At 34.5% G+C, this 23,738-nt stretch overlaps 2 protein-coding genes across 4 annotated transcripts; one reads left to right on the top strand and one right to left on the bottom strand.

Annotated features, from left to right (window-relative positions):
* Window positions 1-75: 75 nt before the first annotated feature.
* LOC134265347 (mRNA turnover protein 4 homolog) lies at window positions 76-13,956 on the top strand. Of its 3 annotated transcripts, none has more exons than XM_062747571.1 (8): window positions 76-95; window positions 4,604-4,662; window positions 6,048-6,219; window positions 6,891-7,040; window positions 7,804-7,955; window positions 8,376-8,452; window positions 9,267-9,393; window positions 13,830-13,956. In XM_062747571.1, the coding sequence occupies exons 3-8, from the start codon at window positions 6,170-6,172 to the stop codon at window positions 13,901-13,903; spliced, it is 630 nt and encodes a 209-aa protein (XP_062603555.1). In that variant the 5' UTR covers window positions 76-95; window positions 4,604-4,662; window positions 6,048-6,169; the 3' UTR covers window positions 13,904-13,956. The 3 variants fall into 3 exon arrangements, with proteins under 3 accessions (XP_062603555.1, XP_062603553.1, XP_062603554.1); XM_062747569.1 differs by lacking the exon at window positions 76-95 and adding an exon at window positions 2,957-3,092 and having other exon boundaries at window positions 6,116-6,219; XM_062747570.1 differs by lacking the exon at window positions 76-95 and adding an exon at window positions 2,999-3,092.
* Window positions 13,957-14,868: 912 nt separating this feature from the next.
* LOC134265340 (14-3-3 protein zeta-like) lies at window positions 14,869-20,128 on the bottom strand. Its single transcript, XM_062747560.1, has 5 exons — window positions 20,015-20,128; window positions 18,227-18,311; window positions 17,000-17,163; window positions 15,201-15,296; window positions 14,869-14,943 (listed from the first exon to the last, which is right to left on the bottom strand). The coding sequence occupies exons 1-5, from the start codon at window positions 20,126-20,128 to the stop codon at window positions 14,884-14,886; spliced, it is 519 nt and encodes a 172-aa protein (XP_062603544.1). The 3' UTR covers window positions 14,869-14,883.
* Window positions 20,129-23,738: the final 3,610 nt, after the last annotated feature.

Raw genomic sequence — 23,738 nt, 5'->3', positions numbered from 1 at the left:
TACTTAATGGACTATTTTTTCTATGCAGAGAGTTATCTTTCCTTGGATTCCGAATGTCAAGTTTGACCTGTTGGGGATTCTCTCGAAAGCAAAGGGTAGCCATGACGTATTTGTTTCTATGGCAATGCATCTCATTATCGATAATGCAGTATTATTTCGTTTTTTAATTTTAACAAAATTTAAAGCATTTTTATATAACATGTTTACAGATCTTAGTACACTAGCAAGCATTATTTGTTTTCTTACCAAAGTAGTTTTCCTATTATTGCGGTTCCAGGTCAAATTTGTCCCAAAATGTTTTTGACACGAAATCAATGTCGTATTGAATACATGAAATATCTTCAATGCTGGGTCAGTAGTTTTCCAAGAGTAATGTATTAAATGAGTAAAATGGAAACAGTTATAGCATTGTTTTGGGGGCAAAACTGGACAGAAAACAAAATTAACTGGACAGAAAACAAAATTGTCAATTCTGAAAAGAAAATCAATACATTTATAAATATTAATAGTTAACCCGACTGAGCCGAAAGGGCTTGTCTTCCGGATTGTTAAATGTAATAAATTAATTAAAATTTTGAATTTACTTTAAATACACTTAAAAATTGTTAGAATAAAGATTTCAGTCAAGAGAAAACAAGATTCAAAAGACGCACTGGTCACACTTATATATATAAACTATATGGAGGTAAAGTATATTTTACAGATAAAGTTTTTTAAAGGTGGTTTTTCAAGAACATTCTTGGATGGGCCTTAAATCATTACGGGACCCTATTACTCGTGCAGCTATAACTAATTTTACACCACTCAAGCAATATATATAGATTGCCCAAAGATCAACAAACAAAAATCCAACAAATATTTTTATTCGAGTAGAAATTTTCATTAAAGCTAGTTTTGTAATAATTTCGATTAGATGCGAATTTTTAAGCAAATAATTATTTTTCCATCTCCTGATTACAATCTAGCCATTGAAAATCGTCGTCATAGTAATATAAGTTCGTGTAACACTTTTACATGTAAACAATTAAAATTTCTAGAATTCTAATGCTACGTTTACACTATGTTCCCGGCAGCCACGGCAATCACGTTTCAGGCCACCGTGGAAAAAACGGGACGGGCGTGAGAAAACTTTAAACGGGATTTCGTAACTCATCGCGATTGCCGTGGATGCCGTGCCAGATTTTTAAACTGTCAAAAAATTTGCCACGGCGGCCACGTTGCAGATGTGAAACTTAGTAGGTCGTAGTAAAACGGAATAAACGCAACAAAACGCGACAGCACGTAATAGACCGTAACAGAACTTGGAGGCAGTCCGCAGTGGGACGGGAGAATGTATATTTCCATTCATCTCACGGTCAATTCACGTTTTGAGACGTTTTGCTGAGTTTAGTCCGCGTTCTGTCACGGCTAGTTCACGGTTGTTGTCCGTTTTATCACGTTCTGCCACGTTTCATAACGGTCCTCACGGCAAACTATGGTGTACGGTAGCCGTTTCCTCGCGTTCAATCGCGGTTCGTCCCGGCATGTTACGGTTTATGGTCCCGGTGCGTTGCGTTCTACTACGGTCCGACACGGCGCACGCGGTCTGAGAGGAAGCATATAAAAGCCGGGCACTGCAGAGAAGTTTCATTATGGATCCATATGGATCTCCGCCTTCTCATCCGTCTTATTCGTCTCATTCCTAGTTGCTGCACTCCTGCCTTCCCTCTCTGTAACTGCTGCTGGTTCTCTTCATTTTGACGAAGTGATTTTAGGTATGCACCCAGCAAACACGCGAAAATAAAATCTTCGTCTTGGGAATTCATGATGTTTTATCTTCGAAGGGTCATGATACAATGATTGTTTCTGGTTAGGAGACCTTCTCTGGTACAAACGTGATCCATAGTTTCCCGGCGTCCATGTTTCATACGTAGAAAGACTTGACAGAACGTGAGAAACGTATGAGAACTTCATAAGAACGCGAGAAACGAGAGGGGACCTATCAGAACGTAAGAGGCCTGGGGGGAACGTGCTGGCATACGTGGCAGAACCGTAGTGCGCCGTGGAGCCTCCGGCACTCCATATACGGCCCATCACGGATTCCGTAGAAGACCGTAGAAGACCGCAAAAGAACTTGTCAAGACTTGGATATAGAGGGGAAAATAACCAAAATCTCACGGCGCACTACGTTTCGGGCAAACGGGGCTGCCGTGGCTGCCGGGAACATAGTGTAAACGTAGCATAAAACATAAATTTTTCATTTTTAAGTTTTAAATTTCTGTATTTTAAAATTTGATTTTTTCTAATGTTACCATTTTAGATTCTTATAATAAATATTCAAAATTCAAATTTTCAAAAAAAGTTTTGTATTTTAAACTTTTAAGCCACGGTTTTCGTTTATTCAGAAAGTTTACACTTGAGCCTATATCTTAAGCGCAGTAAGATCCCATATTTTGATATTTTAAAATAAGCTTAAATCTTTTAAATTTAAAACTTTCAAAGCGTTGTAGAGTTCACTTTCAAAACAAAGGATAGCAACAATAAACCCATGGGCCACACTGCTCATTTGAGCTTTCACTGAATGCAGCTTAAACTCATGAGTTGAAATACTAAATCGCTTTTGGAAACCTGGATTTTGGATATTAATTGACTGAGGGTAAAAACACGATGAAAAAATCATCTAACACTTATTACATATAGAACGTTTTAAGAAATTTGAAAATTTAGATTTTTGAACTTAAAAAAAAAATATTGAAGAATTCATAAGGTTTTTAAAATTTAGAGAAAATTGACCTTATGTATTTTTAAAAAATCTACACGTACTCAGATCATTGCAGGAATTTCAATTGTTTAGTGTTACACGGACCAAAATGGAAAATCTTTTCAACAATGTTTTCCTTAGAAAAATACTTACGTCTGATGTCAAAAATACCGGGCCTAAACAACAATGGTGAAAAAGAGTAGGAACCGGTTAATCATGAAAATATCAGTCCCACAATGCTATTAATTTCCGGTTTATTTGGCGAAAACAGAAGCACGTGTGACAGCAGTAAGAGCAGGTGCCTGTTACTAATTTGAAGTGAAAATGCCTAAATCCAAACGTGATAAGAAAGGTATGGTGTTTATTCAAAATACACATAAGTTGATCATCTATAGCTACATATCTGATGGACATTTATCATTTTAAGGAAAGAACATTAATAATTTAAGTCTTTCTAGATTTCAACATTTACCTAGCTCATCCTTTCAATTATGAATTCACATCAGCCAGGGACCTATGTTCTAATATACTAGTATATAGGTCCCTGCATCAGCGGATTATTGATGAATTCAGAAATATACATGTATTAATATATTAGTTTTATCTTTGATATTATGGATCTATAAAGACATCCTATAGTTTGTTGGATTGCTTTCCAAGAAGCTTAAGAAATAACTTCTCAGGAAACTTTAAAGCTCCAAAACAGTGGCGGTACAGAAACACTTGTCAATTAAAAGTTAATCCTTTCAAACTAGTCACCCGCGTAGTGCAATGATCAGAGTGTCCTGTAGATTCGTGAAGTAAGGAGCTGATCCTCATGTCACGGGTTCAAATCCACTGCGGGACGTGGAGTAAAGGTATAAATTTGCTGCCCTTCATTGGCAAGTGGTTACATCTCTTTATGAAGCACAGGCCAGGGTGGAGGAATACAAGTAACTCTATATACTTTAGCATTTAGAATATTTTATATAATGCCAGGATATTAGCTAACTTGTAATCCTTGATCACCATTTTGGCTACTAAACCTTGCAATTCAGGGGCCCACATCAAAATTTATTCACCCACAAATTATCACATCTTTGATTGAATAAAAATACAACAACCCCATTTTTCGTTATTTTTTTTTATCATATGCTTCGTGTTTCTTTTCTAACAGTAGAAACATTATCTACGACTTATTTTAATTTGAAGTTGAAATCTTTTGTTTAAAAAGATTGATATGGTTATCAAACATCATATATTCAAGCACATGTCAGGTTTTTCACAGATACAACAAAGATACTTTTTGGTTTGTTGGGCTCATTGATGCGTCGATGCCACATTGTGTCCGTCACAATCACTTAGACACTTTATGTATAAGTACTTCTCACTGGTAAATATAACATGTATAAAGCACCTTTACTGATTACGAAAGTTTTCAAGACAAAAAAATGGAACATTCGGACAAAATTGAAAAACAAATATTTATTAACATAAATTTTCTAATCGCCATGTGGGCTACTTGAACATAATTTTAAGTCACCCACAAGGAATATTGGTCGCAAATTGCGAGTGGGCGACTGTTAATCATGTTAATTTCAAACCCTGTAATCCATCTTGTTAAAATCAAAATATCTTAGATTTGTGCCATAAATATTCTTCTTCTGCAGAGTGCATACAGCCTGATGCTGCAATACACTCTGCAAAAAAAAGAAGAGTATTAAAGTTATAGTTTTAAGTAGATAGTAAATATAATTTACAGATAAAAGTTGGGAGTGACCATGCATTTAACTTAAATTTTCATAAAGGTTGATGTATTTAAGTATTGCAGATACAATAATTTTAATCTATAGAAAGTTAATCATCGATTTTCTGTTGTTTCAGTTTCTTTAACACAAACAAAGAAGAAAGGCCTTGAGTTTAAACAGAAGATAATAGAGGATGTAAGTAATCTATAAGTAATACATCTTTTGAGAATGTGTGGGTCTATTCCAATTAAAAACAAGATGTGTTTGTAAAACACTGATGCCCCTGTATGGCAGCTAATGGCAAGGGTTGAAGTTTCTCAGATGTAAGTCAAAGTCCAAAGTCAAAAGGTCAAAATTGTTGACATCCAAAGGAAGGTCTTGTCACGAGGTATATGTCTGTGAATTTAATGAAATCAGTGTACTAACAATTCAAAAGTTATGTACATTAGGTTCAAGTTTTTAAAAAGTGGGTCAAACTGTAAAGATAAAGAGGTCGGATATTTTAAAACTCATTAAAAGGTCTTTCCAGAGTTCTTGAAATCTTTCGGTCCTGTCGGCAAAACCGATGAAAACAACCAAGGACCGTTAACTTTGCGTTTTCCGTCAGTCCAAATGACCGGTAAGTGTTGACAGAGGAACTTGCGACAATCCGACCAAATTTTGTACGAATTCCCTATAACAGACTGATTGTAATCTTTCAAACCCTTTTCTGTATCTTGTAATGGCTTCTTCGATGAACGCAAGTGCCAAACTATGATTGGTAAGCTAGTTTGTTGATGGCGCTAAGGTAAGCCAGGCAAGAAAATCGAACTAAATGAAAAACTTATGACGAAAATTTAAATTTTAAGAAAGATGTTATACAAAGATCAAATCAGCATGAAGTGTGCAGTGTTTATTGACGCTCGGTACACAATGTATTGATAAATAATAATAAAATTCAAATACAGTTTTCATGTTTTTATTGAATTTTTTTTTGGGCGGGGGTGGACTGACAGAAATCTGTCTGGACTGACAAACTTCACATGGCAGTCAGTCCATTGGGCAAATGGCTGACAGTGAAAAAAAGAACTCTTGTCTTGTCACAGTGAAAACACATGTGAAGTATGAAAGCCCTAGCTCCAACAATTCAAAAGCTATGATTAAAATAAAAGTTAAAAAATTTTGGGTAAAAGTGGGTCACATTTTAAGGTCAAGAGGTCAAATTTGGTGGTACCTGAAGAAAGGTCTTGTCACAAGGAATACACCCGTAAAATATGAAAGCCATGGCTCCACCCACTCAAAAGTTATGTCCAAGGTTGAAGTTTTTATGGACAGTCAGACAAACAGATTTTACAGACAGACAGGCAGATGGCAAAAACTATATCTTTGATTACAGGGGCATAAAAAGACACTTTAAGAGAAAATGTATCACACTAATGATTTTCTCCTTTACAGTTCTGCTATATTTGATATTTGGAGCTCTTGAGTTTACTGATATGTTTTATGTAAATTGTTTGGTTTATTTCATAGGATTTATATGTAAATATTTAATGTGTATTCTTGTTTTAGTACAGAATTATCTCATTGTCTTTATATTGTAGATCCAGACCTGCTGTGATAAATATAAGAACATATTCCTCTTCTCCGTCACTGTCTATATATATTGTAGATCCAGACATGCTGTGATAAATATAAGAACATATTCCTCTTCTCCGTACACAACATGAGGAACACACATCTTAAGGACGTTCGCCAGAGCTGGATAGGAAGCCGGTTAGTCCTAATTATGTTGTCTCTAAAGTAATAAATTGACTTCTCTTTGTTAGCATCTCAAGAATGGAAATGCTCACATTAAAGATGTAACAGGTTTGACCATGGATATTGGCCTGTGTATCTCAATAGGTAGAGAACCTGACTAGTGATGCAGGGTCCCAGATTCAATCTAGGTCAATCCCAATCAAGCCATACATTTTCTCCTTTCCTGTTACATGATGATTTATTGCCATCAAACACCCTAGAATTTGCAAATTAAAGTCCTGCCAGGGGCAAAGAACAACTTGTTTGTATTTTTGTGGGAAAAGTTTTAGGAGGGAGGAATGTAATGGTTTGGGTTGTGAATAGTCCAGTGGTAGAGCACCTGTCTAGACTAGAAATGTGGGAGTCCTTGGTTCAATTCCCAATCAAACTATCCATTTTCTCCTTTCCTGATACAAAGACATTTTCAAAGCTAAATGGGAAGTGTGCTTATGTGTTGATATTTATATTTGACACTTGAGTCTTAGTCTCTATTGCAACATGTTAAAGATGCTGTAAATGTATTTTATTTAGCATGTTAGATATTTAGTGTAAATTGATTTTTTAACAGGTAATTCTCTTCAAAGTATTGATTGGATTTTCTTTAAGTGTAAATTACAGTACAGACACATGGATATTTATTTCTACAGATTTTACTTTGGGAAGAACAAAGTGATGTCATTGGCATTAGGGAGGACCCAGGAAGATGAATATAAAGACAACCTACACAAACTGAGTTCTCAGTTGCGCGGACAGACAGGACTGCTGTTCACCAATAAATCAAAGAAAGAGGTCCTCAGGTATTACTTGTACACTAGGTATATTGAGTCATGAGAGGTTGGGGGGGGTAACTTAATCTAATTTTCTCCGAGATATCTGGCTAGCATGGTTAAAGTGAACACTAACCCTTGATGCATAAAATCTCAATTTCATTCCCTCGTGATTCATCCCCTTCATCTCCAGGGTTAAGAATCTAGGGCAGGCTTAATTACATTGTAAGTCATAGTATGAATGTACTTTATACTTTTTGAAAATCATATTATGGACATTTAGAGGGCAAAACATTTACAAGGTCATAATGAGAAGTTAACCCTTTTCCAAATATTTTTAAATTCATCTCCCCTTCTTTACATATAGGCATAGCAGAAAAATTGTTATTCACATGATGTTTTGACCATTTTTTTTGCAAATTTACGCATGATATAATAAAAATTGAGAGTTGTGTACCCCTGGTTTGGGCCAAAGGGATCATAGTTTGTAAATGAACTTTAATTTAATCTCACTTATATATATGCAAAGTAATTATGGACAGGACTCCTCTACCAATAATAAAATTCAAAAGATCAAATGCTAAGGTCAGACATTTTATATTGCATAGAGTTCTCTGTAAATTTAATGGAATGAAATCTGAAGTCATGAATTAAGACCCCTGTTGACTAAGCTATAAGGTTAAGCATATGCCATTTCTTAATTCAGTTCACATCTCACTGATCTTGGTAAAGACTTCAGTATTGATAACAGTGTTATGAATTTTTACATCAGAAATTGACTTTGATTTTACAGATTCTTTGATGAGTACAGAGTGCCAGATTATGCCAGATCAGGCAATCCGTGTCAACAAACCGTGATGTTAGATGAGGGACCTATCCCAGAATTCTCTCATTCCATGGAACCCCAACTCCGACAGCTCGGACTACCCACTTGTCTACAGAAAGGTCAGACCAAATCTTATACAGTAAAACTCAGTTATCTATCAGAAAGGTCAGACCAAATCTTATACAGTAAAACTCAGTTATCTATATCTTATACAGTAAAACTCAGTTATCTATCAGAAAGGTCAGATCAAATCTTATACAGTAAAACTCAGTTATCTATATCTTAAAAAGACTTTCAAGTCTTAACATTTCCAAAAAGGAAGTTGTTTTCATTTTCGCAGGTTTATATATAGTTCAAACTAAAACAGGTCCTATATTATGCGAAAGTATACTTAATTATGACTGGTTTAATCACTGTTAAAGGGGGACTTTGTCTTAAATTCTGTGTGCGCTAATTAATTGTACCATGATTTATTGTAAACACTTACTGTATAAAGCAAATGTAAAGTTTTCTACATTAATTTGCTTGCTTACTTACAGGTGTGGTAACCTTACTGAAACCTCATACAGTGTGTGAAAAAGGGACAGTACTGACACCCGAACAGGCCAGAATCCTGGTAAGTAGATCTGTTGGCTGTTTATTAGGTCCCCTTCAAAGAAGGGAGGGCATATTGCTCTGCTGCTGCTGTTGGTCCACCATCAGTTTCTGTACATTTTCTTAACAGAGGTTGCACATATTGAAATGAAATTTGGTATGGAGATTTATCATATGAATATCTAGAGCAAGACATTTTAGGTACGTTCGCACCATTTTGTACAGAGTTATGCCTCTTGGACCAAGAAAAAAATTCCAAAAATTTGCAGTTTCCGCTCATTTTCTTTGCAAAGGTTGCACATATTGAAATATTTGGTATACAGAATTATCATAAGAATATCCAGGTCAAGTTGTTCTGTTTTGGGTACGATCGGACCATTTCAGACAGACTTATGCCCCTTGGACTTTGAAAAATTCCAAAAATTTTCAGTTTTCATTCATTTTCTTCACAGAGGTTTTACATATTGAAATGAAATTTGGTATGAAGATTTATCATTAGAATTTCTAGGTAAAGTTCTGTTTGGGTACAAACGTCTTTTTAAGACTGAGTTATGCCCCTTTGACTTAGAAAAATTGCAATTACTGGGGTATTTGGAGGAGGGGGCATTAGTGTATTACAAACATCTCTTGTTTACTGTAAGTATAGTTCATTGGCTGTCAGTTTAATTACTTACTGTTCTGTTGACTGTCAATTGATTTATTGTCAGGTTTTCTTGGTGGATAATGAAAGAATTTTGTTCAAACAAGTATTCAAAGTTTAACGTAAAAAAGTTATTGAAACATTTATATGATTTATAAATCCAATTAGTGCTTCAGATTTGTTTATTTATTTATAGAAACTGTTTGGACACAAGATGGCAGAATTTTATGTAACAATAGAGGGCATGTGGTCATCCAATGGAAAGTGGGAGGTGATATCAGACAGACCTGAACCCATTGTACCCCCCAAAGTCACGGTCAAAGGTTAGCTTGTGTATTACTCCCAAGAATGGGTGCATCAAAAGTGATATTGTGTATAACTCCTAAGAATGAGTGTATCAGTCCCAAGAATGAGTGTATCAAATTATCGATTGTGTATTACTCCCAAGAATGGGTGCATCAAATGTGAGCTTGTGCATAACTCCCAAGAATGGGTGTGTCACAGGCAAGATTGTGTATAACTCCCAAGAATGGGTGCATCAAACAGAGTTTTAAACTACGGTAACTTGTAATCTTGATAGCCATGTGAGCTACTAAACCTTGCAATTCTGGGGCCCACATCAAAATTAAGGATATCCGATCCTCAGCCAGGAAGGATAACTCTTTAATTTATAATTTAATTCAAAAAGTCTTAAAATGAAGCTTGAAATTAAATTTTTTTCATGCAACAATTTTCATTTTATGCCTCTATGTATGATTCAATGTTCTTTTAAGTTTTAACAAACGGTTTTTAAAAAGTTGACATTTGTACCTCATAAAACTAAGTAAAGCTTGCATATTTTAAAAAATCAAAGTTCTTTTAATTTAGCCTTAGTTACCAATATTTATAAGCATGATTTGACATAAGAAGTGATTTACGGTGTCTTTCTTTGAAACAATTCATACACTATGCATTATGAAACAATGGAAGTAAGTAGGCGAAAGTAAAGTACCGAATAAGTATAAAAATCATGCAATTTTCTTTAAAAGCCTGGATACCTATGATTTTTATTCCTAAAATGTATTTCTTGATTTTAATTATCAATTAAAAAATATGCAGTAGGTAGTTCTAATCACATTTCCTGAAAAATTATTTGAAATTTACTAATTTTCCCTATATAACATGATTAACTTTAAAGATGAAGTTCAAAGAAACACCGTGGGTAAATACATTTTACTTTGAGAATTTAGAGACATCTTTGTGTGCATTTTCAATTACTCAATGCCTGATTTTCAGAACCTGAGGATCGGATAACCTTAATTCGCCCACAAATTATCACACCTTCTACTGAATAAAAATACAACAACCCCATTTTTAGCTCTACTGGTCAGAGACCAGAAGAGCTTATGTGATAGTAATGTGTCCAGCGTCCGTCCGTCTGTCTGTCTGTCTGTAAACAATTTTTTCAAAATGCTACTCCTCCTACAGTTTTGGTCTGATTTCAATATAACTTGGCACACAAGTAGACTACACTAAGATACATAATTCTTTGCATTGGTTTTTGATTTCGATGAAAGGTGTTGCCATGGTTACTAAAAATAGAAATTTCTGTGAATTGCTTTCAAAATGCTACTCCTCCTACAGTTTTGGTCTGATATCAATATAGCTTGGCACACAGGTAGACTGCACTAAGATACATGATTCTGTGCATCGGTTTTTGATTTCGATGAACGGTGTTGCCATGGTTACTAAAAATAGAAATTTCTGTGAAATGCTTTCAAAATGCTACTCTTCCTACAGTTTTGGTCCATTTCAATATAACTTGGCACACAAGTAGACTACACTAAGATACATAATTCTGTGCATCAGTTTTTGATTTTGATGAACGGTGTTGCCATGGTTACTAAAAATAGAAATTTCTGTATAATTCTTTCAAAATGCTACTCCTCCTACAGTTTTGGTCGGATTTCAATATAACTTGGCACACAAGTAGACTATATGAAGATGCATAATTCTGTGCATCGGTTTTTATTTTGATGAGCGGCAAGGATCATTTTTGTATTTATTGCTGTTTTAAAGTTTCAAGTCCCAACTGCTACTTTTCTTTTCCTTTGTTTTAAGTATAAACCAGTAGAGCTACAGTCTCGACAGAGACTTCTGGTTTGTTATTTTTTATCATATGCTTCGTGTTTCTTTTCTGTCTGTAGAAACAATTATGCATGACTTATCTAAATTTGAAGTACCGGTAGAACTCTTTTGTTTATAAAGATTGTCATGGTTATTGATTCATATATTCAAGCACATGGCAGGTTTTTTCACAAATAACAGCGATACTTTTTGGCCTCATTGGCCTGTTGATGCCACAGTGTGTCCCACTCTCTCCCATCAGCTCATGCATTCACGTGTCTGAGAGAGGAACGAACGACAACTCTGCATGGGAGATTGAGTGTGTACATCATAATCACTCAGATGTTTTATGTATAAGTACATCTCACTGGTAATTATAAAGGCAAAGCACTTTACTGATTATGAAATTTTTCAAGAGAAAAATACAAAACATTCGGACAACAGTGAAAAACAAATACTTATTACCGTAAATTTTCTAATTGCCATGTGGGCAACTTGAATATAATTTTTAATCGCCCACATGGAATATTGGTCACAAATTGCGAGTGGGCGACTGTTAATTTCAAACCCTGTCATTGTGAGCTTGTGTACTACTACCAAGAATGGGTGACACAGGCAAGATTTTGTATAACTCCCAAGAATGAGTGCATCAAAAGTGAGCTTGTATATTACTTTCAAGAATGAGTCTATGAAATTTGAGCTTGTGTATTACTCCCAAGAAAATGTGAACTTGTGTATTACTCCCAAGAATGGGTGTATCAAATGTGAGCTTGTGTATTACTCCCAAGGAAATGTGAGCTTGTGTATTACTCCCAAGAAAATGTGAACTTGTGTATTACTCCCAAGAAAATGTGAACTTGTGTATCAATTTCAAGAATGGGTGTATCAAATGTGAGCTTGTGTATTACTCCCAAGGAAATGTGAGCTTGTGTATTACTCCCAAGAAAATGTGAACTTGTGTATTACTCCCAAGAATGGGTGTATCAAATGTTAGCTTGTGTATTGCTCCCAAGAAAATGTGAACTTGTGTATTACTCTCAAGAAAATGTGAACTTGTGTATTACTCCCAAGAAAATGTGAGCTTGTGTATTACTCCCAAGAATAGGTATATCAAATGTGAGCTTGTGTATGATTCCCAAGAAAATGTGAACTTGTGTATTACTCTCAAGAAAATGTGAACTTGTGTATTACTCCCAAGAAAATGTGAGCTTGTGTATTACTCCCAAGAATGGGTGTATCAAATGTGAGCTTGTGTATTGCTCCCAAGAAAATGTGAACTTGAGTATTACTCCCAAGAATGGGTGTATCAAATGTGAGCTTGTGTATTACTCCCAAGAAAATGTGAGCTTGTGTATTACTCCCAAGAATGGGTGTATCAAATGTGAGTTTGTGTATTACTCCCAAGAATAGGTGCATTGTTCTGATTAACAGTTGTGTATAGCAGTATATAGTAATACCAGAGTGCAGGGCAGTTTTTCCTCTTCCTCCCATTGATTAGCTGATTGATATTGAATAAATTTGGCATAAAACAATAAGTAATATAACACAAAGGTCTAGATTGGAACTTAATTGTGCATGCATTGAAATGTATTATTGCTAGCGCTCTCGAGCGCTAGCAACTACGTTAGTCCAAATTCCTTGAATACGCATGCTCGGCCGCCATGGCCGTGCATTCTGGGAAAACTGTGAAAACTACTACAGATAGACTGTACGATAACAATTTCGTTGTATCATGTTGTAGCATGAAATAACTGTTTATTTATTGTGTAGCTTACACTTTAAAGATAATTTCATATTTATAATATTTCTAATTCTGGTTTTTTTTTATTTGCTGACGGAAAAGCCCGAGTCATTATCTGATTGTTCTAAACAATGACAAGGAATATCTTGACAAAGATGACCCAAAGGACCAAGCTTCTTCACATGCGTTCCAAACTCTCTGGACTCTTTACACAACATACACTTTTTAATTCCCATGTATTTTCTTTGCTAAATTACCAAGAAATTCTCTTCTTTATATCAGCTCATACATGCAATGTCTCAATCGGCATCTTCTTCATATTATATAGAGCCCCCCCGCCCCTCTCCAATAGGTCACCCACCCACCTTGTTTCTTTACCTATGTGTCTATAAAATGGGTACTCTTCACAAAACAATAATAACTTTATCACTCTCCAGCCTCGATAAAAATAAAAGAATTCAGCAAAATAAATCACTTGATCACGGATCTTCCTTTCTGTGTATAAAAATTGCTACGGCGCTAGCTCACCTATCTTTTTAAAAGATAAACTTGTACCTTATATATCTTACTAAATCTTCTATAGGTCATGGAAGTCAGGAAATCTACATCAAGCTAGAAAATGTTCACAAGATTAAAGCGATTACTGCTCAAATTTGGTTTTAATATTTTGGTTTGGTTAAATTTTAAAATACAATTGAAAGAAAAATCTAGCAAATACCATACAGGACTAAAATTTACATGTAAAACGTCTCTGAAAATGAAAGCAATTTCGATAGGAGAATGGTGCTTTATCAATTTTAGTGTGTGTAGTCTGACAGCTTGAACTCTATAGAACATTTTTGCAAATGAAAATATGAGATGGGAACCATTGATTATCATATTTTATGGATTGCTTTCAATCTTTATTTACAGCTAAGCCGAGGGAAGACGTGGAGGAGGATGATATGGAGGAAGAAGAGGAGGAAGATGAAGAAGAAGGAACGTGACGTCAGAAAAAACTGTGTTCTTATGTTAATGTTAATAAAAAATATTGGTTTTAGTTTCCTTTTTATTACAATTGGAAAATAATTGTAGAGGTATGCATGTGATACAGTTTTCTAATTTTAGTTAACGACCCCGGGTCAATATAATTTTGGTCCGATTTAAATAAAAGTGAATGGCAAGTGATTAACAAAAAAATGTACTGAAAAAGAGTTTTTATTGTAGACAAAAACTGCTGCCTTTATTACCACTTATTAACAGTCTGGCCCTCATTTGGACTATGGAATTTTGTGGAATATTGACTTTCAGCAAGATTGCTGACACTCTCATGCAACAAGCAGAGAAATCATAACTCCTTATGTATAAAGGTCTATGATGTCAAAATTTATCTTGAGACAATGTATGAAATGTTTTATGATACAGTGTTCAGACATATCTCATAAATCACAGTAAAAATGACGTTACAGTCATTTATGCTCAGAACAAGGTTCTCTAAGTACTGTTTTCTCTGGAACTAATGGGGGCTCACTGTCACCAGGCCTCACCGAACTGTTGTTATCCCAATGGGACTTGGTCATCCTAGAATCCACATCATGTAGTATATTACATAGGGCCCCCTCTAATGCAAAATCCTGGATCCACACCTGATATGTCGGGTTTCTTCTTTAGGGCAGTTAGGAGCAAGGACAGGGTTCTGTTGATCATTTACTGGACTGTATTATATCTCTGTCTGTAAGGAAGACTTGGATTCCAGTGTAGGTATACAGCAATCAAACTCGTGTCCATATGCAGGAACTTGAATTTAAATCTAAACACAAGTTTAATGAAATTGATCCATAGACAGATTGAAGTCATATTCCTTTGTCACCTGCAGTCGACTGAAAACCAAAGGGGAGATGGCTGACAGTATTACAATGTCTTCCCCTTCATATTGAGTCCATCGTTTGGCATTACATTGTTGACAGAATTCATAAAAGAAAAATGATCAGGTTTTCTTCCCTTCCCCATCATTGTCACCGTCTTGATTGACATCTGATGTCCAGAACTGTTATAATAAAAAAGACAATTATGATTTATAATAATCCATGAGGAAGTCAGTATTCATTTTGAACAATGTAACAGATTCTGGTAAAAACAGGAAAACTGAAGTAATCTCCCTTTACATTTCAGCAAATAAAGGAAAATTGATTTCTTCTTTCTTTCAGAAAAGAATAAAAATTGCATTATGCTAATTTGACAAGAAAAATTTCTTGAATATAAAAAAGTATTATTGAAAGATGAATATTTATACATTTATTTTACCATCAAGTTATCTCGTAATAACTGCATTATCAGTGTACTGTCTTTGTAAGATTCTTCATTGAGTGTATCCAACTCTGCAATTGCATCATCAAATGCCTGAATAAAAGCAAGTCAGTTATTCAGAAATATAGTATGTGAAAAAAAAAAATGGTCAAATGTAGGAGATTTTGGAAGAATTAATAAATTATCAATGAAATCCAACTGCAACACCAGAACCTCAACATGCTCAAATAAATTTCACAATTTTGACTTCAGAGAATATCATAATCCATGCACTCAGCATGTCTGCTAAGTTATTAACCCAGGGACAGAAAAGAAGATTTTAACAGAATTATTCAATTTCAAATCTCTTAGGTTCAAAGATCCTTATCCTTAGAGTACAATTGGTAAAAAGATTTTTACAGGGTATCTGTTTAGGTCAAATATGAAGTGACCATAAGACCCTGCCATTTATCCTTTGATGATGCATTGAAAATCCTTTCTTTCTAGTTTCTGTAATATATCATCATCCTTATGTTAAACTTTGGTGATAATCTGCCCAGAGGTTCTTGAGAAACAGATTAGGTTTTTTTTCTTAGCAATCACTAATTTTGTTTCTATTACCCTCATACCCTCACCCTGTTTAAGGATAAGGTCCCTGTTTTTAGTAGGAAATGCATTGAATAGTAACCTTTCTTTCTATAAAATATCATCCTTATATATGTTAAAGTTTGATGATAATCTGCCCAGAGGTTCTTGAGAAAAGAATAATTTTTTTAGCAATCACTATAAATTTTGTTTTTCCTACCCTCAATCATTACATCAGTACCACACCCTGTTGAAGGATGAGGTTCCTGTTTTCAGTTTGAAATAATGTGCCTTGTTAAGGTTAAGGTTACTCATAGATTATGACAAAAATTGAAACAAGGGTTCTTGAGCTATGGCCAACATTCCGAAGAGTTGACACAGTGCCCCTCACAAATGGCCAGAGCATTCTGTCTTTGAGCATTTGGCTCATGGGAGCTGATAACATGTATTGACTTGAATCCTGGGTAGTAGAAATTCATGATATGAGATTATATAGCAAATGAACATTACTTGTTTTAAAGTAATATACGCCGTATGGATGCCGATTTGTATGTGAAACAAAATGATTAAATGATTTGAAACACATAAAGTGTAATGAAAAAATATTATTTCCACAAAATTTAACTATAAAACTCGTTGTAATAACAGAACAATAAAGCAATATCTGCAATTTCAAAATCATTTGAGTCTTTTCATGAATATTGATAAAGGAAGTGCATAAACAATAGGCCTATATATATATAGACATGCATGTCCACAGGAAATCATAGACATCTAGGTTTGTTGCATTTTGACAACGATTATTAATAAAAGGTTAATATGCCTCAAAACATAGTAGATGGTTGATATGATTACATTTAAAGATAAGTTATATTAATAGTAACACGCCATCCATGTCAAAAGTGAGTTGTATCCCAAAGGGCTTACCTCGTTTTCTTGACGCCGTGTTTGTTTATCAATCTAAAAGTAGCGACGGCGTCACGTGGTGGATTTATATAAAAATAGACATTATTCTCCTTGCAGGATAATAAATAATTATAATTTGATAACTTTATAACGAATTTTATTTAAATGGTGTAATTTACAGCATTTTCGTAACTTTTATTGGTAAACAAAATATATAAATTTCCAGCCGTATTTTAAAATGGCGCACGTTATAGCGTATATTACTTTAATTGTATTATGTTGCTATACCTAGTCAAGATACAGCTGAAAGGACAATTTATTCTCACCTTTTTGGCTAGTTTACAGGCTTCATCTGGTTTATTCAGAATTTCGTAATGGAAAACAGAATTACTCAATGCTAATCCTAGTCGAATGTGATCAGTGGGGGCCATGGACTCACTGATCATTCTGTAGGCCTCCTTGTATGCATCTGATGACTTTTTGGCCACAGCTATAAAACCAAATAAATTCATTACCAATTTCAAAATCATTTGAGCATGCCTGATTAACATACATGTATTCTAATCATTAATGACATTTGTGTAGCAATCAAAATCAAATACTGGACAAAAAAGAGGCCCATGGGTCACAGCACTCACCTGAGTAACTTTGGCCCTGTTGTTCTTTACAGGTTTTCCCTTTTATTGCCACCACCTTACCCATAGGGGCTATGATTTGAACAATTTAAAATAAACATTATCCTTTCCTTACAATTTTCATCTTTTCTGGCTCAGCTAGTGGTTCTTGAGAAGATTTGTTAATGACCCCACCCTATTTTCACCTTTTCTTGATTATCTTCCCTTGTAAGGGGGATTGGACCTTCAGTTTTAACAATTTAAACTCCCCTTTACCCAAGGATGCTTTGTATCAAGTTTGGTTAAAATTGGCTGAGTGTACGTTCTTGTAAAGAAGTTGAAAATGTGGGAAGTTTACAGACAGATGGACAATAAACAATGGGTGATCAGAAAAAGTTCACTCAAGCTTTCAGCTCAGGTGAGATAAAAATGATATTATTTTTACATAAAGTCAACTTTTCCTTCAATTTTAAAGCAAGAGAAAATATCATAGATTAAATATGATATGTTCAAATAAAGCTTTGAAGAGTTGTCTGGTGGTGCTAATACTAGAGGTGAAATGATTCCATGAACTTCATCAGTATATAAACAATGCAAAGTCTTTCAAGTTTTAAATTTTTTCAGATTTAAAATTTGATATAAAATTTTTCAGAAACATAATATACTCTAATAACAAAGTACATGTAGATTAATTGTCAGAAATTTTCAAAAACTTCAATGTCAATGAAAGTAAATTAATTATTCCTAAACACAAAATTCTTTGTTCTTTTATATGGAACCTAAAATTTTACGAAGAGATATTCTGTACAGATCTGAAGTTTAGGAGGGTAATTCTATTTAAGTTTATCGTTTCAGCCCTTAGTAATGCTATTAAGGAGTCATCCCCTACAGAGATAAGTTAGTGGTGTCTGATCATCACACAAGGTGCTCCTCCCTTACCCTGGTACTGCTCCCCATCAGACACCTCCCCCAGATAGCGGTAATAGTCGCCCTTCATTTTCAGGTAAAACACCCTACTCTCAACCTGTACGAAATGTTCCGCCTGGAATATAGGGGGAATTGAGGCGTACTTGGAGAGGCTTCAATTTGTCTCTCTACATATATGGTGATACACAGGTTCCCGGCGTAACTTAGGCGGAAACCAAGCGTAAATGGGCAGGAATTTGAGGCGAAAAATGCAAATGAGCTACGCCCGGAAAAATAAATGACGCCCGTAAAAAAAATTACGCCTGGAAACTAAAATGACGCCTGGAATAGAATTACGTCTGGAATGTCCTTATTATTATATAATACTATGTGACCTAAAAACCTATATATTTACCATGTTTACAAAGAAAAACATTTAGATTATGATTTACAATGTTAAAGCTAAAAATTTAGCTTTTTGAACTGTAAGAAAACATAATGACAGGTCATTAACATATATAACAAGTATAGAAAAATAACATGAATTTTGTGTATTAGGGACACTAAAACACGATCACCATGATTGAGTGTGTATTTACATGTAGAATTAAACTTTTTTACAATACATGTACATTTTATCACTTCAATAATTATATTGAAACATTTTAGTTACTGACTGAATACAATAAAATTCTTCATTTACTCAGCAGTTTACAGTTAGATTCTCACTGCAGCCTCTATCAGACTGATATTTCTCAGAATGTGTGCAAGGACAAACTCAAATATCTAAAGTAATTTTAGGGTCAACCAGTTATAACTATCGTATTGTACATAATCATAATCAAATTTACTCAAATAGGTACTAGATATTCATGATCACACCTACCAGCAGACACTGTGTCATCCTCAAGAAGTGTAAAAGCCTTAACATTGAGATATCTGCATTTCCTGTTTCACTCACACTAAACTCCCTCCTTCATGATCAAATTCAAACTTAACCTCCTATCTGAAATGACCCTTAATTGATAATTAAATTGACCAGTCAGAGGCTTTTACTTCTCCTAAAAGTTCCAGGCGTAATTTTTGTTTCTATTTTCCTGCCATTTTACGCCCGGAAAATCTGAACTTACCAATTGACACCCGGAAATTAGAAATGACGCCTGTAAGACGTCTCTTCTACTGAGGCGTAACTTTTCGAAAATTCCGTCTCCGCCTCAAGTACACCCGGAATTTGCCAATCCCTGCTCAATTCCACCCAAATTCCAGGCGGAATCCGCCTTTAAAATTCATACAGGAATGTCATTGTTCCTCTCGCTATCATCATTTTTTATTACAGTATCTAACAATTGCTGAAAGAAAACAAAAAATATTATGAATCTTCTAGTCACTACATCATTTTAGCCACAGGTGTGTTGAATTGTCTTTTGCCTGACCAAAATACACAACCCTGGTCCCCTAAATCTCCAATCATGTGCTCTACCCTCTGACCACCACTTTCCAGCATGGGTTTAAATCCTAGTCCCACGAGTCCGGTGCATAGAAAAAGACAACTCATCTCTGCCAAATAACGATAGTAGTCTCCCTTCATTTTAAACTAGAAATTAAACTATATATCCTCATCCTGCATTATAAATTTTACCCATCAATAGAATATATTTCTTAAACATGAGTAAATTCTGCAAAAATTGTTCAAATTATTTGATTACAAAATTGCTGTTTACCTTTTCCTTTTGCCATAACAGCGCAAGGGAGGACAAGCATTGGGAATGTCATTTAAAAAGCATAATATTTCATTAACATTTTAAGTTAACTTACCAGAACATCATTGCAAATGTTTTTAATTAAGTTCTTCTGTAATTTTAGTTCTGTAAGCTGACAACATGTGGTGGACTTAGAGTTGAGTGATGCACATATAAAATAAGTGATGCAATACATCTGGGGCCACAATTTGACACACTAGCCATATCCCTGGAGTGTTTGCCTAGTGGCTGCCCCTTACAGCGTTTTGAATGAATTGGAGTGCATTTTAAAACAGTGAACTAATCATGCTAATAGGGGTCAAAATATTTCTTTTATGCTATGTATTATACATCATTGGATTCGTAATAAATTAAATTTTTCTCATCTATTTACAGAATTTTTATTGTAATTTTCTATAATAAATAATTCAAGTGAAGGCAGGTGTAAATCGCAAAATAGATATATTTTAAACAAATAGGCCAAAATTGCATGTCTTTTAAAACTATGAAATTTATGTGTGATGATATAATTAACGGTTAAATTATTATTTATTATCCATTTTATAAGTTTGATTCCTCAGAAATCAATAATTGTAGTGATACTATAATGTCAATCTCGTCAACAAATTTTCAAACTTGCGTGATAAAACTTGATTTCTAAACGTTTTTGAATACCGGGTATTTTAATGATCAAATTCTATTAAAATAATTATTTTCTACACCTTTACATTTATAAATATATGTAAAATGGAAGATATCTTCTGAATTTCTGAGAAACAGGTAACGAAATCGGCACTGCGCGGTCCCGAACTTCACAAAATTTTCGTATCTTATATTGAAGTATATTACACGTATAGATCATTATAATTATCAAACCTTTCAAGAAATATGTAGTTGATAGCTTGAATTTCATGTAATGCTTTACTGGATGGAAAATATTGCGTATTGACTGAGCATCGTAAGTAACAGTCCGCCATTTTGAATTTTGGTGGGACTTTCCGAGATTCTTGTTTTTTTACACAAGTAAATCATGTGATTTCCAACTGTAGTATGATGCAATCATCTATTGTAACCTGTGATCTGATAATTTTAAAAACAAGCGGTAATTTCAAGTCAAATCAACAATGAAAATATAAACACGTGTCAACATATGGTCAAAAGTCTCATGAAAGGTTGGATGCTAAGTGTCAAGTCTTCATTAAAGGGTAAGGGAGGGAACGATCTAAGGGGGAAAGAGCTATTATCTACGCATGTTTAATCTTAAAATGCTTGAAAAGACGTTTTTGCAGCCCGGAGGACCGGGCTGCTCTATACATATAAGTTTAAGTGTTGGTATATGGGGATTGGGGTGGGAGTAGTTATTCAAAATTAAAGGTTTTCTAAACATTGAAAAGATTGTTAATCAGAATGTTCTTTCCCTTTATAAATTACGAGATACATAATATATTTACTTCCATAAAGTGATTCTCTAAAAATAGATATGTTTTTCACATTTAATATATAAAGTTGTTTATCATTTACTATCGAAAAAACGACAGGTCCCCTTTTTTAGATCATCGAATTTTACTTCTCGCATAAAAACGTACTATGCACACTTCGTGTTTTATATTCTAAAATTGAAAATTAAATACATTTTTGAAAATAGGTGATGCATGTGTCTACCTTCAATTTATATTTTATGCAGCCAAAATCTACTCGAGGAATTGAAGTTTAAAATGGTATCGTTTTTGTTTGACATTTATCCGACTATAAGTTTTCCAAATATTCGCGACTATCGTCTCCATCAATTAGACGCATGCCTTTTCACACGTATCGAAGCGGTTTGATGATCAAAGGTCATTTCCATTGTTTATTTTATATATTTCCCGGGCGACAATTGATGGTTACATCAATGTTTTCTTGTTATTTATTTGTTACAAGTGCCTTTTTAACTGCGCGCGTTTTGTAGACTGTAGTTTTAGAACAAATTAAGGTACGTAATCCGGATTTGCAATAAAAAGTGCTAGGGTCGGCGTGTAAAATTAGGGTCGGTCGGGTTACCGGAAACACAGGTATTTTTTTTTTTTTTGGCCTTATTAGGAAGACTACAAACAACAAAGTGAATGTCAAAACAAAACGAAATGGTGAGAAATGTTTTACATCCCGATCCCGATTGAATAGGTCAGCTTTTACATGTACTTTGGTAGAAGAGAGTAAACGGATTTTTGGACACTTGCATAGCAAAGATATGCTTTTGGTACCGACTACAGACTTCCCCCAAAATTAAAAAATCTGATTGAAGAGCAAAAAAAAAAAAAGAAAGAGAAAATTAGAGCAAACAAAAACCAAACAAAAACTCATTCAATTTCAGAATTTGTTTCTGTTTGTTTGTCCGCTTCTTCACTGTACATACCCAAGAGCAGAGAAGAATAATTTCAAATGGAATATATATATGGAGGAAAGGTACTTTATTCACCTCAAAAGTCCATTCAAGCAACAAACAAATGAGGAGCAGAGGAAACACGGATCTTCAAAACATCAGAGGGATCAGGTGCCATGTAGGAATGGGTATCCCTCGGCCGACGGTTCACACCCACCGTGTGCTCCTTGACATGATCGGGAAAAGGGACCCATGGACAACATCGCTCACCTGAGTAACTAGGTGCAAAAATCAGTTCAGTGTTTAAAAGTTAAATATAAAAGTGGGCTCAGAAGGGAGATCTATTTGAACAACCTTAAATCTATACATTTTTTATGCTTTCATATTGATGATCTATCATTGCTCGGTTGTTCTTGTGAAAAATTTTAACGATTATTCCTATGTATTCTTACACAGAATCTTGATCACCCAATGTGGCCCCACTCTACCGCAGTGGTCATGATTATATTGAACAAATTTAAATCTACACTACAAAAGGATGCTTCCATATGAATATAAACAAACAGCTTTGTTGTTCTCGAGAAGAAAAAGTTTAAAGATTTTTTTTCCTTTGTTATCTTTTTAAAAACTTTGATCACCGATTGTATGTAGACCCAACCTACCCCCGGGGTCATGATTTGAACAAACTCGAATCTACAATACCATAGGATGCTTTCATATACTCAGTAACTATGACCAATCATGGATTTGCTGTAAAACAGTTCTTGAGAAGATATCGTTAAAAGATTTTTTTTTTCCTATATGTATTCCTATGTTAAACTTGAGTCCCCATTTTGGCCCCAACCTACCCCGGGGTTCTTAATTTGAACAAACTTGAATCTACACTACCAGCTAGAGGATGCTTCCATGAAGAAAGATAAGGAGAAAACGAACAGTATTCAATACAAGTTACAGCTTTTTAAAAAGCTTGCCTGACTAAATAAATCTATATCTGCATGAGGAGTGATAAACCTTTTGAGCAATACTTTTGTTTTTAAGAACCTTGCGTAAATGAAATCCAGAATTTATTTAATTTTTAGAAGATTCATCACTACATTGCATACTAAAGAGTTGGTATTCTGTACAGTGGGGGGGGGGGGGGGCTGCAAGCGGAGTGATCTGCCCTTGGATCTAAATTGATTTCAAACTTCTTTGTAACACCTTTTATAAAATCTGTTACAAAATCATGCATTGTCAACATTCTAAAAGATGGATATAATTAAATACACATTTTGTTGGAGTGTATTTTCTCCACTGAAGTAAACAGCAGTTATGTGTGTTATTTTTTTCTTTAAAAAAAGGGGGGTTAGTCCTACTGTCATATATGTGTGGAAAGAAAAATCCAAGATTTTGCAATTGTTTCTTATTTATTGTGTGCATCTGAACAGAGACATATAATTCTTCATGC

The sequence above is a fragment of the Saccostrea cucullata genome, unplaced genomic scaffold (assembly GCF_032062105.1).
Source record: "Saccostrea cucullata isolate Sc308-1 unplaced genomic scaffold, CSIRO_AGI_Scuc_v1 ctg495, whole genome shotgun sequence".
NCBI lineage: Eukaryota > Metazoa > Mollusca > Bivalvia > Ostreida > Ostreidae > Saccostrea > Saccostrea cuccullata.
This window is presented reverse-complemented; position numbering and strand designations above follow the sequence as displayed.